Source organism: Lithobates pipiens, unplaced genomic scaffold (assembly GCF_037356315.1).
Source record: "Lithobates pipiens isolate NorthernLeopardFrog02 unplaced genomic scaffold, aLitPip1_a1.2 Scaffold_13, whole genome shotgun sequence".
Lineage (NCBI taxonomy): Eukaryota > Metazoa > Chordata > Amphibia > Anura > Ranidae > Lithobates > Lithobates pipiens.
Window position 1 is genome coordinate 103,650,604 of NW_027507718.1, and position 12,730 is coordinate 103,663,333.

General features: G+C 39.7%; 1 protein-coding gene across 2 annotated transcripts in view; it reads right to left on the reverse strand.

The window, feature by feature from the left end:
- Positions 1-12,730, reverse strand: part of POLR1E (RNA polymerase I subunit E) — a 72,752-nt gene that overhangs the window by 39,425 nt on the left and 20,597 nt on the right. For both annotated transcript variants that reach the window (XM_077475358.1, XM_077475359.1), the window contains exons 3-4: positions 9,273-9,346; positions 3,553-3,650 (exon numbers count right to left, since the gene is read on the reverse strand). In XM_077475358.1, the coding sequence (XP_077331484.1) occupies positions 3,553-3,650; positions 9,273-9,346 (172 nt within the window). The remainder of the gene's footprint in view (positions 1-3,552; positions 3,651-9,272; positions 9,347-12,730) is intronic.

Sequence of the window (12,730 nt, forward strand, 5' to 3'; positions counted from 1 at the left end):
AAAGGATATATAACAAAGTATTGAGATGAACTTTTGATATTGACCAAATAATTTCCACCATAATTTGCAAATAAATTCTGTCAAAAATCAGACAGACAATGTGATTCTCTGGCTTTGTTTCCACATTTTGTCTCTCATAGTTGAGGTATACCTATGATGACAATTACAGGCCTCTCTCATCTTTTTAAGTGGGAGAACTTGCACAATTGGTGACTGACTAAATACTTTTTCGCCCAACTGTAGATAGATAGATATATATATATATATCTATCTCTTTTGTGGGCCCAGGGGCATAAAAGATATTTACCGTATTTATCAGCGCTGCCTGAGAGGGGATAGGGAGGGGGTGTATGTAATGGGAAGTCCTGTCTCCTGGGCTGCCATTGGATGATGGTTCTGTCTATCAGAGAAGGTGGGACTTTGTATTAAAGAGGCCGCCATGCAAACAGGATATTCTCCTGTATGTAATCTATCGGTGCTCAATCCGCCCCACTCCCTGTCTGCAGATGGGCATCGATCAGGCTGCACCCATGGCAATGGCGAGGCTGCAATGATGGGCACTGACCCTTATTTAAAATTTAAGATTTTTTTCCTGAAACTTCCCTCTTAACCACTTCCGGACCGCCGCTTGCGGATATACATCCTAATTTTGAAGAGAAATATCTTTGTTATGGCAGCAGCTAGCTGCCATAACAAAGATAGCTGCCATAACCCCGGTATCCACTTCTTCGGCCTGCAGTCCGGTTTCCGAAAATAGTGGTATCTGCAGGGGATTCGTTGCAAGATCACTTTTAATCGGTGGCGGGAGAGGCGCCCCCCCCCCCCCCCCCCCAATTTAATCACTAGTGGGGTTTTAAATTTTTGTGCTATAAATTTTTAAAAAAAATTTACATTTTGTGAAAAAAAAAAGCCTTTTTCTTTGTTTCTGTCGTAAAATCTTGCTAATTATTGATTTTTCCTCAAATTTTGGCCAAAATTTATACTGCTACATATCTGGTAAAAATAACTCACATTAGTGTATATTATTTGGTCTTTGTGAAAGTTATAGAGTCTACAAACTATGGTGCCAATCGCTGAAAATTGATCACATCTGATCAGGCTTTCAGTACATCAGGTGTATATCATTTCTTGAGACACTAACAAGTCAGGAAAGTACAAATACCCCCCAAATGACCCCTTTTTAGAAAGTAGACATTCCAAGGTATTAAGTAAGTAGCATGGTAAGTTTTTTTAAGTTGTCATTTTTTCCCACAATTCTTTGCAAAATGAATATTTTTTAAATTATTTTTTTTACAAAATTGTCATATTATCAGGTTATTTCTCACACACAGCATATGCATACAACAAATTACACCCCAAAATACATTCTGCTACTCTTCCCGAGTATGGCGATACCACATGTGTGAGACTTTTACACAGCATGGCCACATATAGAGCACTAACATTGAAGTGACACTTTCAGACGTTCTACAAGTAAAAAGGACATCTCATTTCACAGCCACCTATTACATTTTTGAAGACCCTGGAGTACCAGGACAATGGAATTGCCCATAAAATGACCCCATTTTGGAAAGCTAACACCCCAATGTATAATCTGTGAGGCATAATGAGTCTTTTGAACGGTTCATTTTTTCCCAGAAGTTTTTGGAAAATGTGGGGAAAAAAGAAACCACATTTTTTTTTTTAACACAAAAGTTGTCAATTTATAAGATATTTCTAACACATAGAATGTATATAGCAAAAATTACACCCCAAAACACATTCTGCTACTCCTCCCGAGTATGGCGATACCACATGCGTAGGACTTTTACACAGCCTGGTCACATAGAGAGGCCGAACATTGAAGTAGTACCTTCAGGTGTTCTAGGAGCATAAATGGCACATCTCATTTCATTCCTACCCATCACACTTTTGAAGGTCCTGGAGCACCAGGAAAGTGAAATTGCTTTCCAAAATGGGGTCATTTTGTGGGTAAACACCCCAACGTATATTCTATGAGGCATGGGCTGCAGATAGGTACTCGGGTACTCAGATGAACTGGGCACAGGTACTCAGATGACTGTGAGTGACAGGTTTATTGGGGGGCAATCAGTGTGATCTGTGTGTACATTGTAAGCGGTAACGAGATGTTACCGCAATCTCCTCCTCACACACGATCGGTGTGTGAGGAGGAGAACCCGGTAACATCTCGTTACCGTGGTTTGTTTACATTTAGTGATCGGCTGTGAAAGGATCACAGCCGATCACGTGGGTAAACAGCCGGCCAATGGCTGTTTACCAGCGTTGGAGACGAGCAGTGTACCCGGGATCACGCCGCCAACGTGCACGCACCATGCACAGTGGGGGTGTAACCATTTGTGATCGGCCGTGACTTCATCATGGCCGATCACGTGGTAAACAGCCATGCCCAATGGCTGTTCACCCCCCTTGGTGGCAAGCGGTGTCTCCGTGACATGTCGCCACCGAAGGAACAGGGATGCGCGTACACGATCGCGCGCATTCCCTGTTTAAATGGGAGGACGTCATATGACGCCCTCCCGCCACAAGAGATGCGCCGCCTGGCCGTCATTTGACGGCCGGCGGTCAGCAACTAGTTAAAGGGCAATTTTTTTATTTTATTTTTGAATGACAATCTTTTTATTTATTTTTTTTTATTTTTTTTGTATTTTTGTGTGAATATGAGATCTAAGGTCTTTGACCCCAGTTCTCATATTTAAGAGGTCCGGTCATGCTTTTTTTCTATTACAAGGGATGATTACATTCCTTGTAACAGGAATAAAAGTGACAAATTTTATTTTATTTTTAAAAGAACAGTATAAAAAAAAAAAAAAAAAGAAGTAAAATAAAAAAAAAAATAATACATTTTTTAAATGCACCCCATCCCTCCGAGCTCGCGTGGAAACTGTTTTTAACTTGTTAACAACAAATCTCTGAAAGAGGCTTGGTCCTTAAGTGGTTAAAGCGAAGGTGCGCGTTATACAACGATAAATACGGTACATCCAAATAAGAAACCCAAGCTCATCCTTAGTCCTGAGCGACATTCAGGGATTTGTTGGGGGGCCACAAAAGAGAAAAATATAGCCAAATAACACGCCCAAGCTCATCTCTTCACCACACACAGCCACAAAGGCAAGAGAATTCTTGTTGGGCAGTGTATTAGTGCTCGGACAAAAACACTAAAAAAAAAATGGTTCCCTGTCTGAGTTATGATAGCTTTTAGCAATGGTATGTCTAACTTTTTCCCCTTTGTGAACTTAATAAGCCTGTTACCTAATAAGCCTGTTTTCCAATGTTGTAATTAAATTATAGAACTTTATAAGCCTTTATGGGGGGGGGGGGGGTAACTAATTAGACATGGTGTGGAATGAAGAACTGTGGCCAAGATATGTGCACAAATAACAAAACACTAGGACTTTAAGCAATTTAGGAATACAGAAGTTATCATACATGAAAAATGTAAAGCCAATTAGCTGAGGTCTAAGAAAAGCACAGTTATATGAAAAGCAAAACAATTAACAGCTTGTAGTTGTACTAAAAGTATTTGTATCTCACTGCTATTGTCAGTTTCCAACACTGGCCGCATCGTGATATGCTGAGCATCATACACCTCCATCTTTCCAGTTGCTTTATTCAGAACCCCAATAAAATACCTGGCAAATAATGAAAAGAAAACAAGTATTTAACATCGTATCTCAAGGCTTATATGCCATCATATACCACAGTTAAAGCGGAACTCCAGTAAGCAACAATCTATATTTTTATACATGCACTCTGCCTGCTGTGCAGCTTTCTACTTTAACATTTATCTGAGGTTTCTACTTTAAAAACTGGAGAAACAAATCAAATCCCATGACAGGGTAGAGGGTATATGGAGCGTTCTACCCGAGTGGCTGCTCACAAGAAGGTTGCCTCTTCATATGGTCATAAGCAGGTATTTGCTTCAGCTTTCACTCCCCCGGATCACCAGCAACTTTTTCACTCCATATACTCTCTACCCTATCATGGGATTTGATATCACTATAGGGAGTTTTGTGATATTATAAACGGCCCCTTACCCAGGAACCAGTTTAGTGCTGGATAAACACGTCGGGAGTTGACTGACTACTATATACAATTTTTCAGGCGCTGCTTATATACCTCTACCTATACATTGTATTGACACCCCTTGTTGCTATCAGAAGAAAAGATCTTTTCTATTTGATTAATCACTCAACGTATATAATTATTACTATATACAATTATTTGTCCTTTCAACACAGTTTTAATATCTTAAGTCTCTTTTTTTGATGCTCCTGAAGAAGCGCAAGGCGCGTAACATGTAGAGCCCAGGATTTTACCACCATCTTCAATCTGTTTTCATAGCCTCTATCTGGAATTTAATATCCGATTATGGAATGAGTAGTCATCCATCATCAATGTTTTCATGTCATCTCCGTTGGCTATGTACAGTTCATATTTTCTTACTCTGACATGGACTTTATTCAGTATTGATTTTAATGTTGTTTCTATGTTTAATAAATAGCTTTTTATATCTTTAGACCTATGGGGTCGTGCCTAAAATGTCCAAGCCCTCTTTTTCTAAACATATTTTTAGGAATTATGGCCAAAAGGTTCAACCTTGGTTTCATCAGACCAGAACGCATTTTCCCACATGCTTTTGGGAGACTTCAGATGTGTTTTTGCAAAATTTAGCCGGGCTTGGAAGTTTCTTTTTTTCATAAGAAAAGGCTTCCGTCTTAACACTCTACTCCATAGTCCAGACATATGAAGAATACAGGAGATTGTTGTCACATGTACCACACAGCCAGTACGTGGCAGATATTCCTTCCAGCCTCCCGGATCAGTTTTCTTCTTGCCTTTTCATAAATTTTGGAGGGAAGTCAAGTTCTTGGTAATGTCACTGTTGTGCCATATTTTTTCCTCTTGATGATGACTGTCTTCACTGTGTTCCATGGTATATCTAATGCCTTGGAAATTCTTTTGTACCCTTCTCCTGACCGATACCTTTTAACAATGAGATCCCTCTGATGCTTTGGAAGTTCTCTGCAGACCATGGCATTTGCTGTAGGATGCAACTAAGAACATGTCAGGAAAGACCTACTAGAACAGCTGAACATTATTTGGGGTTAATCAGAGGTACTTTAAATGATGGCAGGTGTGTACGGATTCCTATTTGACATGAGTTTGAATGTGATTGCTTAATTCTGAACATAGCTTCATCCCCAGTTATAAGAGGGTGTGCATGCTTATGTATCCACATTATTTTATATTTTTACTCCCGCCTAAAAGATTTTAGTTGATAGGGCACAAAGGTGGGGAAAGAAAAAAAAATTTTAAATTATTTATCTTTGTCTCTTTTTTTTTTTTTTTTTTACCTCACAGAAACCTGACATTTTAACAGTGGTGTGTAGACTTTTTTTTTTTTATCCACTGTATGTACCAAAGCCCATTTTTGAACACTGAAGTGGCAGAGGATTATATTTGTAGAGCCATTTATAAAATCCCCCTTGGGTCACAAGTGCATCTGTTAATGGCTGTAAACCACAACACTGTGTGACTCAGTTCACAGACACAGTGTACAGAGTTGGTTCGAAGCGACTATGTAACATGTGATCTTTGTTATGACCACAACAAATCACAAACAAAAACAGTGTAGTGTTTACATTAGAAAGCCTCTTCCACAATGGAGAAGAGGAAAAGGGGAACTAATGAATAAATGCTTCATTCATTCACTAATTCCAAATCAGGAGAGGAGCAGATAATCAAGGTTGTGGGACTCAACTGTTTTACCCTATTTCTCTCCTGTCTCGACGGTGATCTGTATAACCACCTTTTTTTCCTCCCTTGTCTTGTACCGTCATCTCTATCTCCCCCCACCCACTATATGTGACAGACATTACCCCTTCACTTCCTCCTCCATTTGTGTATGGCCAATACATTTAAAAGGGTATCTCCCCTTTTGTACCTGAAAAAAAAAAAAAGTGTGAAAAAAATAAATAAATAGATAAAAAGGTCTTAACAGCCTCCCCGCTGCTGCTGTACCTTGTGCACTTATCTGCGTTTGTGTACCATCATCCTCCACCAATGGTTGGGCAATTCCGTACACTTGAAACATCCATACACAGCCCTGGAAGCAAAACCTCTGCAATGACTCCCAGCCATTGGTCTGCGCGGTCATTTGATAGCATGACCAATGACAGTCTACTTCTGAGATGAAAGTAGAAACTCATTTGTCAGCACTGTCACATGATTGTGATATTCAATGATCGGGAGCCATTGCACAAATGGTGCTTCCACACACCTTCCAGGGCTGTTTATGGATGTTTCAAGCATACAGAATTGCATGCTGGCAACCATGGGCGGCAGACGATGTTACACAAAAGCAGGGGACACAAATGCACAGGGAACAGCAGCAATTGAGAGGCTGTTGGGAAGGATTTAATTGTTTTTTTCTTTGTCCAGATAAAAAGGTGGAGATACCCTTTAATGTAGCTAGTGTGCCATTACCAAGCTCCAAATTTTAAGCCCCTTAATACCAGCAATATCAAAAACTGTGGCAAAAAATTATATCACCTTGTGGCATCTACGATAATTTGTAGAATTAAGGGCTGCGCTATGTACAGAGTGCAACTCCAGGGCTGCCCAATGCCCAGAGTTCAGGGGTGCGCTACCTACTGAGCTTGTTTCTGGTGTGCACTATTTTCAGAGTGCAGGGTTAAAAACTGCGCTACATATAGAGTGCATGGTTTAGGGGTGTGATCAATAATATGTGGCACTACCTCTAATAATTCTATAAATACAATATCAGTAAAAATTAATCATCCAAATACAGTACATAGCATAAATGATAAAGTGCAAGTAGTGATACAAGTGCAGACATGGCAAGGCAAAACTGCTTAAAAAAGTGCAAACATATACCAAAGTACTGTGCAAAAAAATTCCAATAAAGTTCAATATGCTAATGAGGTAGCAAATATTTTCAAAGTGTATCCGTGTATCACATCGATTGATTAATCAATAATGTAAACATCAAATAATTAGTAATTATTATATGCAGTCCCAAAAATATAAAAAAATTAAATAATAAAAAAAAAAAAATGTGAGTTCAATAAACTTGTAGCGATTTTATGGATTAATAAAATTGGTGTTTGCATACTACACATCGAAGCCCCTTCTCTTCTCTCCTTCTGTTACTGGTGTATAAATATGGATACCGATGATCTATGCTGATACTTGACGGACTGAACCAGGAGCAGTGGATAAGAGAGTAATAGCCAGCATTACATATAGCGCCATATGGTCTTCAGTGGCCACCATTGGAGGAGTGGATCAGAGAACTAACAGCCAGATAGAATAATATACAAAATATATATATATATATATATATATATATATATATATATATATATATATATATATATATATATATATATATATATATATATATATATATACATATATACATATATACACACACATTACATACATACATTACATACATAGATATATGGCCTTCAGAGGCCGCTCTTGGAAGTGAGAGGCTGGGGGAAAATAAGGGGCGCACCCTGGACCACTTTTGAGCACAAAGCATTGGTGGATTTGCGCTACAAGTTTATTGAACTCTTTTTTTTTTTTTTTTTATTATATGCAGTCCCAAAAATATAATAATTACTATTTATTTGATGTTCACATTATTGATTATTCAATCAGTGTGATACACGGAAACACTTTGAAAATAGTTGCTACTTCATTAGCATATTGCACTTTATTGGAATTTTTTTGCACAATACTTTGGTATACGTTTTCACATGTCTGCACTTGTATCACTACTTGCACTTTATCATTTATGCTATGTACTGTATTTGGATGCTTTTACACATATTATTTATCACTATTTTTATAACTGTGTAGAGATCACTTTTCTATGTTGGCAGCTTCCCGACAATTTGATACATTGATTTTCTTAGGAAGTAGATATTTGGTTGTGCGCGTTAGTACTTTTTTATTTTATGGTTTAGGGGGTGTGCTATGCACAGTATGCAGGGTTCAGCTCCGTTTCACAGGCTCTTCCACTCCTTCCTCAACTCTGACCCCTGCCCCGCTCTCCCCCATCTCTGCACAAATCTACCTCCACATCCCTCGTCTCCTCCCCCCTCCAAAAGCTTCCTTGCATCTCACCTACCTGGCCTAGTACCTCCCTTGCAGATAAATCATCGTATTCAGCATCCGGGAACAGATGGGGATAACCGTGCTCTTTACCATGTGCTGCACCATCTCACAATGCACCTGCATCTCCCTTCTCCCCACTGACTGCAGGGCAACCAGGGATCTGTGAGAACCGCTGAGAGAAAAGCTGTCATTGCAAAAACAGAAGGCTTCCATGTTTACAAGTGACAGTGGTAAACTGAATGCAATGGAGTTCTGCCATGTTGCAGCTGAAAAAAAATCAGGAGAGGGTGCGAGGACTACGCAAAACGGCCTGGTGGGCCAGATTCAGTCAGCAGGCCTTTTGTTTGACATATGTGCTGTAGCTAAATTGAGAAAGAAATCTTCCCCTCACTCGTCTCCATGTCAGGCCAGGGACAGGTCCAGATCACTGTTACGGACCTGGCTCCAGCTTTTTTATCTGGCACCTAGATTCCAAGCAAATTTGTCAAGCCCTGGTTTTGACAATATATATCTTGGGTTTAGATACACGTCAATTGTTTTTACCAAAGCCATAGGTGGCTACAAGTTAAAGCATTTGTTACCCCAACATTTCATATTCCTGATATTTGCCTGCTGTGCCATGTACTTGTATGAGAAAGTATCCCGTTCTCTCTGTATTTACTTTGTATGAAATCCCTAAATACATTTTTTACCTTCAAAAAAAATGTGCATTTATTCTTTTTTGTTAAAAGGAGAACTTATCCTTTAATTCTTAGTACTGACTGCACTCTGTGGTTCTGCTGGCTCAAACGTCAGCACTGTGTCCAGTACTGACATAATGGCTGGTGAAATGTAAAAGTTTTTACAGTGTGTAATGTAAAATGTGGATTTTATTTATTGAATTAAAAAAAAAAAAAGTTTAACAACTAATAATGCTCAACAACCATATATTCTTTGTGAAAACCTTTGGAAAGTACACTTTTGAAATTTGTGCCATCTATTTCAGTTATAGAGTGATTCGTTTGGAGAATCACATTTCATTTTGGGCTTTATGTTTCTAAGACCACATAGCACTATTTGATGAAACCACTAATGAGATGCAAAGATGTCAAAAGTTTGCTTACTTGCACAGGGGGCTGGTCTTAGTTTCAGATGAATAATTATTTCCAACATAACTTAGTCTGTCTGTGTCCGCTGCCTAAAACAAAAAAAAAAAAAAGGAGAATGGAAAATCAAATAAAACCACAGGAAATAAAAAAAAAAAAAAAAAAAACACACACACACACACACACACACACACACACACACACACACACACACACACAATTCTGATATTTATCAAGCACAGCTTCAGAGACGTGACAAAATATGGGCTATCACTCACTTGCATGTCCCCCTCATGTTACAAATACTACTAATTAGTGTGTTATTACCTGTAGATAGCCAGACAAAGGGAGAGAAGGGAAAGCTCTCTTCCATGGGTACATTTAGGTCAGGGACACATGCCAGCTTGGAAGTTGCACTGCAGATCAAAACACTGACTTCTTCCTGAACAAAGCCTTTTAAATTGAATAGGCTAAAACAGATCATTTTTTATAGTACTAAACAAATTAGCAAATCATCCCTTAATTAGTGAAGTATACAGTCCCTAATTATCCATAGAATGCCGAGATAGAAAGTGTAATCAAAGTGGAACTCTGAAAATTAAAATGTTTTTCCCTTTGAATATAGCGGGGAGGATGAGAACCTCTGTCAGGGTGTTTGCTGCCTGTATCCTTGTTGGGAAGAAAATCTCTCACTTCCTGTCCTAGTGGTTACAGAGACAAGAAATATGGTGAATCACTTTAATGAGGAGGCATGCAAGAAAAAGAAAATATACATTTCTTGTAATTTGGAGAAGGGTTAGAACTGTAAGGCTTTTTTTTTTGCCGTTTACATCCAAATCGGAGATATTCCCTATTTTTTTTCTTCTGATAACAGTAAGTATGTGGGCAGTAAGCAAGAGGAGCTCAGACAGCAGTAACAACCCAACACGATTTGTCTTTCTCACTATGCCAAAAGACTTTAGTACAAGTACAAATTAATCAAAGAAATTATTGTGGAAGGGTCAAAAGGCAGCTATAATTATGCCTTAACCACTTTCAGACCGGACCATTTTGCTGGTAAATGACCAGAGGTCTTTTTACACTTTGGCACTGCGCTGCTTTAACTGGTAATTGCGCGGTCATGCAATGTTGTACCCAAACAAAATTTGCGTCCTTTTCTTCCCACAAATAGAGCTTTCTTTTGATGGTATTTGATTGCCTCTGCGATTTTTATTTTTTGCGATATAAACGTAAAAAGACCGCAAATTTTGAAAAAAAATGATATTTTCTACTTTTTGTTATTAGAAAAATCCAATAAATTCAATTTTAGTCATACATTTAGGCCAAAATGTATTCAGCCACATGTCTTTGGTAAAAAAAAAGTCAATAATTGTATATTTATTGGTTTGCGCAAAAGTTGTCACATCTACAAACTAAGGTACGTTTTCTGGAATTTACGCAGCTTTTAGTTTACGACTGCCTATCTCATTTCTTGAGGTGCTAAAATGGCAGGGCAGTACAAAACCCCCCCAAATGACCCCATTTTGGAAAGTAGACCCCCTAAGGAAATTGATAAGAGGCATGTTGAGCCCATTGAATATTTTATTTTTTTGCCTCAAGCGATTGAATAATGACAAAAAAAAAAATTTTTTTTTTTTTTTTTTTACACAAAGTTGTCACTAAATGATATATTGCTCACACATGCTATGGGCGTATGTGAAATGACACCCCAAAATAAATTCTGCTGCTTCTCCTGAGTACGGGGATACCACATATGTGGGACTTTTTGGGAGCCTAGCCGCGTACGGGGCCCCGAAAACCAAGCACCGCCTTCAGGCTTTCTAAGGGCGTAAATTTTTGATTTCACGCCTCACTACCTATTACAGTTTTGAAGGCCATAAAATGCCAAGATGGCACAAAACCCCCACAAATGACCCCATTTTAGAAAGTAGACACCCCAAGCTATTTGCTGAGAGGCATTTTGAGTCCATGGAATATTTTATATTTTGCCACAAGTTGCGGGAAAATTACAAACTTTTTTTTTTTTTTTTTTCACAAAGTTGTCACTAAATGATATATTGCTCATGCATGCCATGGGCATATGTGAAATGACACCCCAAAATAAATTCTGCTGCTTCTCCTGAGTACGGGGATACCACATATGTGGGACTTTTTGGGAGCCTAGCCGCGTACGGGGCCCCGAAAACCAAGCACCGCCTTCAGGCTTTCTAAGGGCGTAAATTTTTGATTTCACGCCTCACTACCTATTACAGTTTTGAAGGCCATAAAATGCCAAGATGGCACAAAACCCCCACAAATGACCCCATTTTAGAAAGTAGACACCCCAAGCTATTTGCTGAGAGGCATTTTGAGTCCATGGAATATTTTATATTTTGCCACAAGTTGCGGGAAAATTACAAACTTTTTTTTTTTTTTTTTTTTTTTTTTCACAAAGTTGTCACTAAATGATATATTGCTCATGCATGCCATGGGCATATGTGAAATGACACCCCAAAATAAATTCTGCTGCTTCTCCTGAGTACGGGGATACCACATATGTGGGACTTTTTGGGAGCCTAGCCGCGTACGGGGCCCCGAAAACCAAGCACCGCCTTCAGGCTTTCTAAGGGCGTTACAGTTTTGAAGGCCATAAAATGCCAAGATGGCACAAACCCCCCCCCCCAAATGACCCCATTTTGGAAAGTAGACACCCCTAAATTTAGGGGTACACTAGTGAGACTAGGTAATAAATGGCGGGTGCCCTGAAACTATAAAAAAATAACTAACCAACCAGCGTCACCTGTAACAGTTATATGGTGATCACTGGTGAAAGGGTTAACTAGGGGGCAATCAGGGGGCTTTATGCGGTAGTATATGGGGGTCCCTGGCGCTATAAAAAGCTGCGGCGAACCTAAATACCTACCTGCCTAACTAGCGTCACCTGTGACACTAATACAGCGATCAGAAAAACGATCGCTTATTAGGCTGGGTTCACACTGGAGCGATGCGGGAACGCCACGAATGCGCGGCGGGTTCCCGCATCGCATGCCTCCCGGCGGCAGTTCACACTGCCCTATGCGAACTGCTGGGAGTGTCAGTGAAATGTTAATGACACCCCCAGATCAGTTCGCATATCGCAGTGTGATCTGCAAACTTGGATCGCATGGTGTGAACACCCATGCGATCCGATTCTGCTGCGGACCAAAAAAAGGGTCCCGTGCGAGTTTACGGCGGGTGCGACACGAATTCAGCCATACTATCTGTATAGCTGAACTCGAATCGCACAGAGATCGGATGTGATTTGCACTGCAGTGCGGTGCGAATCACATCCGTTCTCATAAACCGCTGCAATGTGAACCCAGCCTTAGTGACACTGGCGACGGGGGGTGATCACGGGGTTAAACCTTTATTGGGGGGGTTAGGGGGGTACCTTAGAACTAAAGGGGGCTAACCCTAACAGTTATTAGTCACAAATGACACCCGCCGGGTGATCAGGG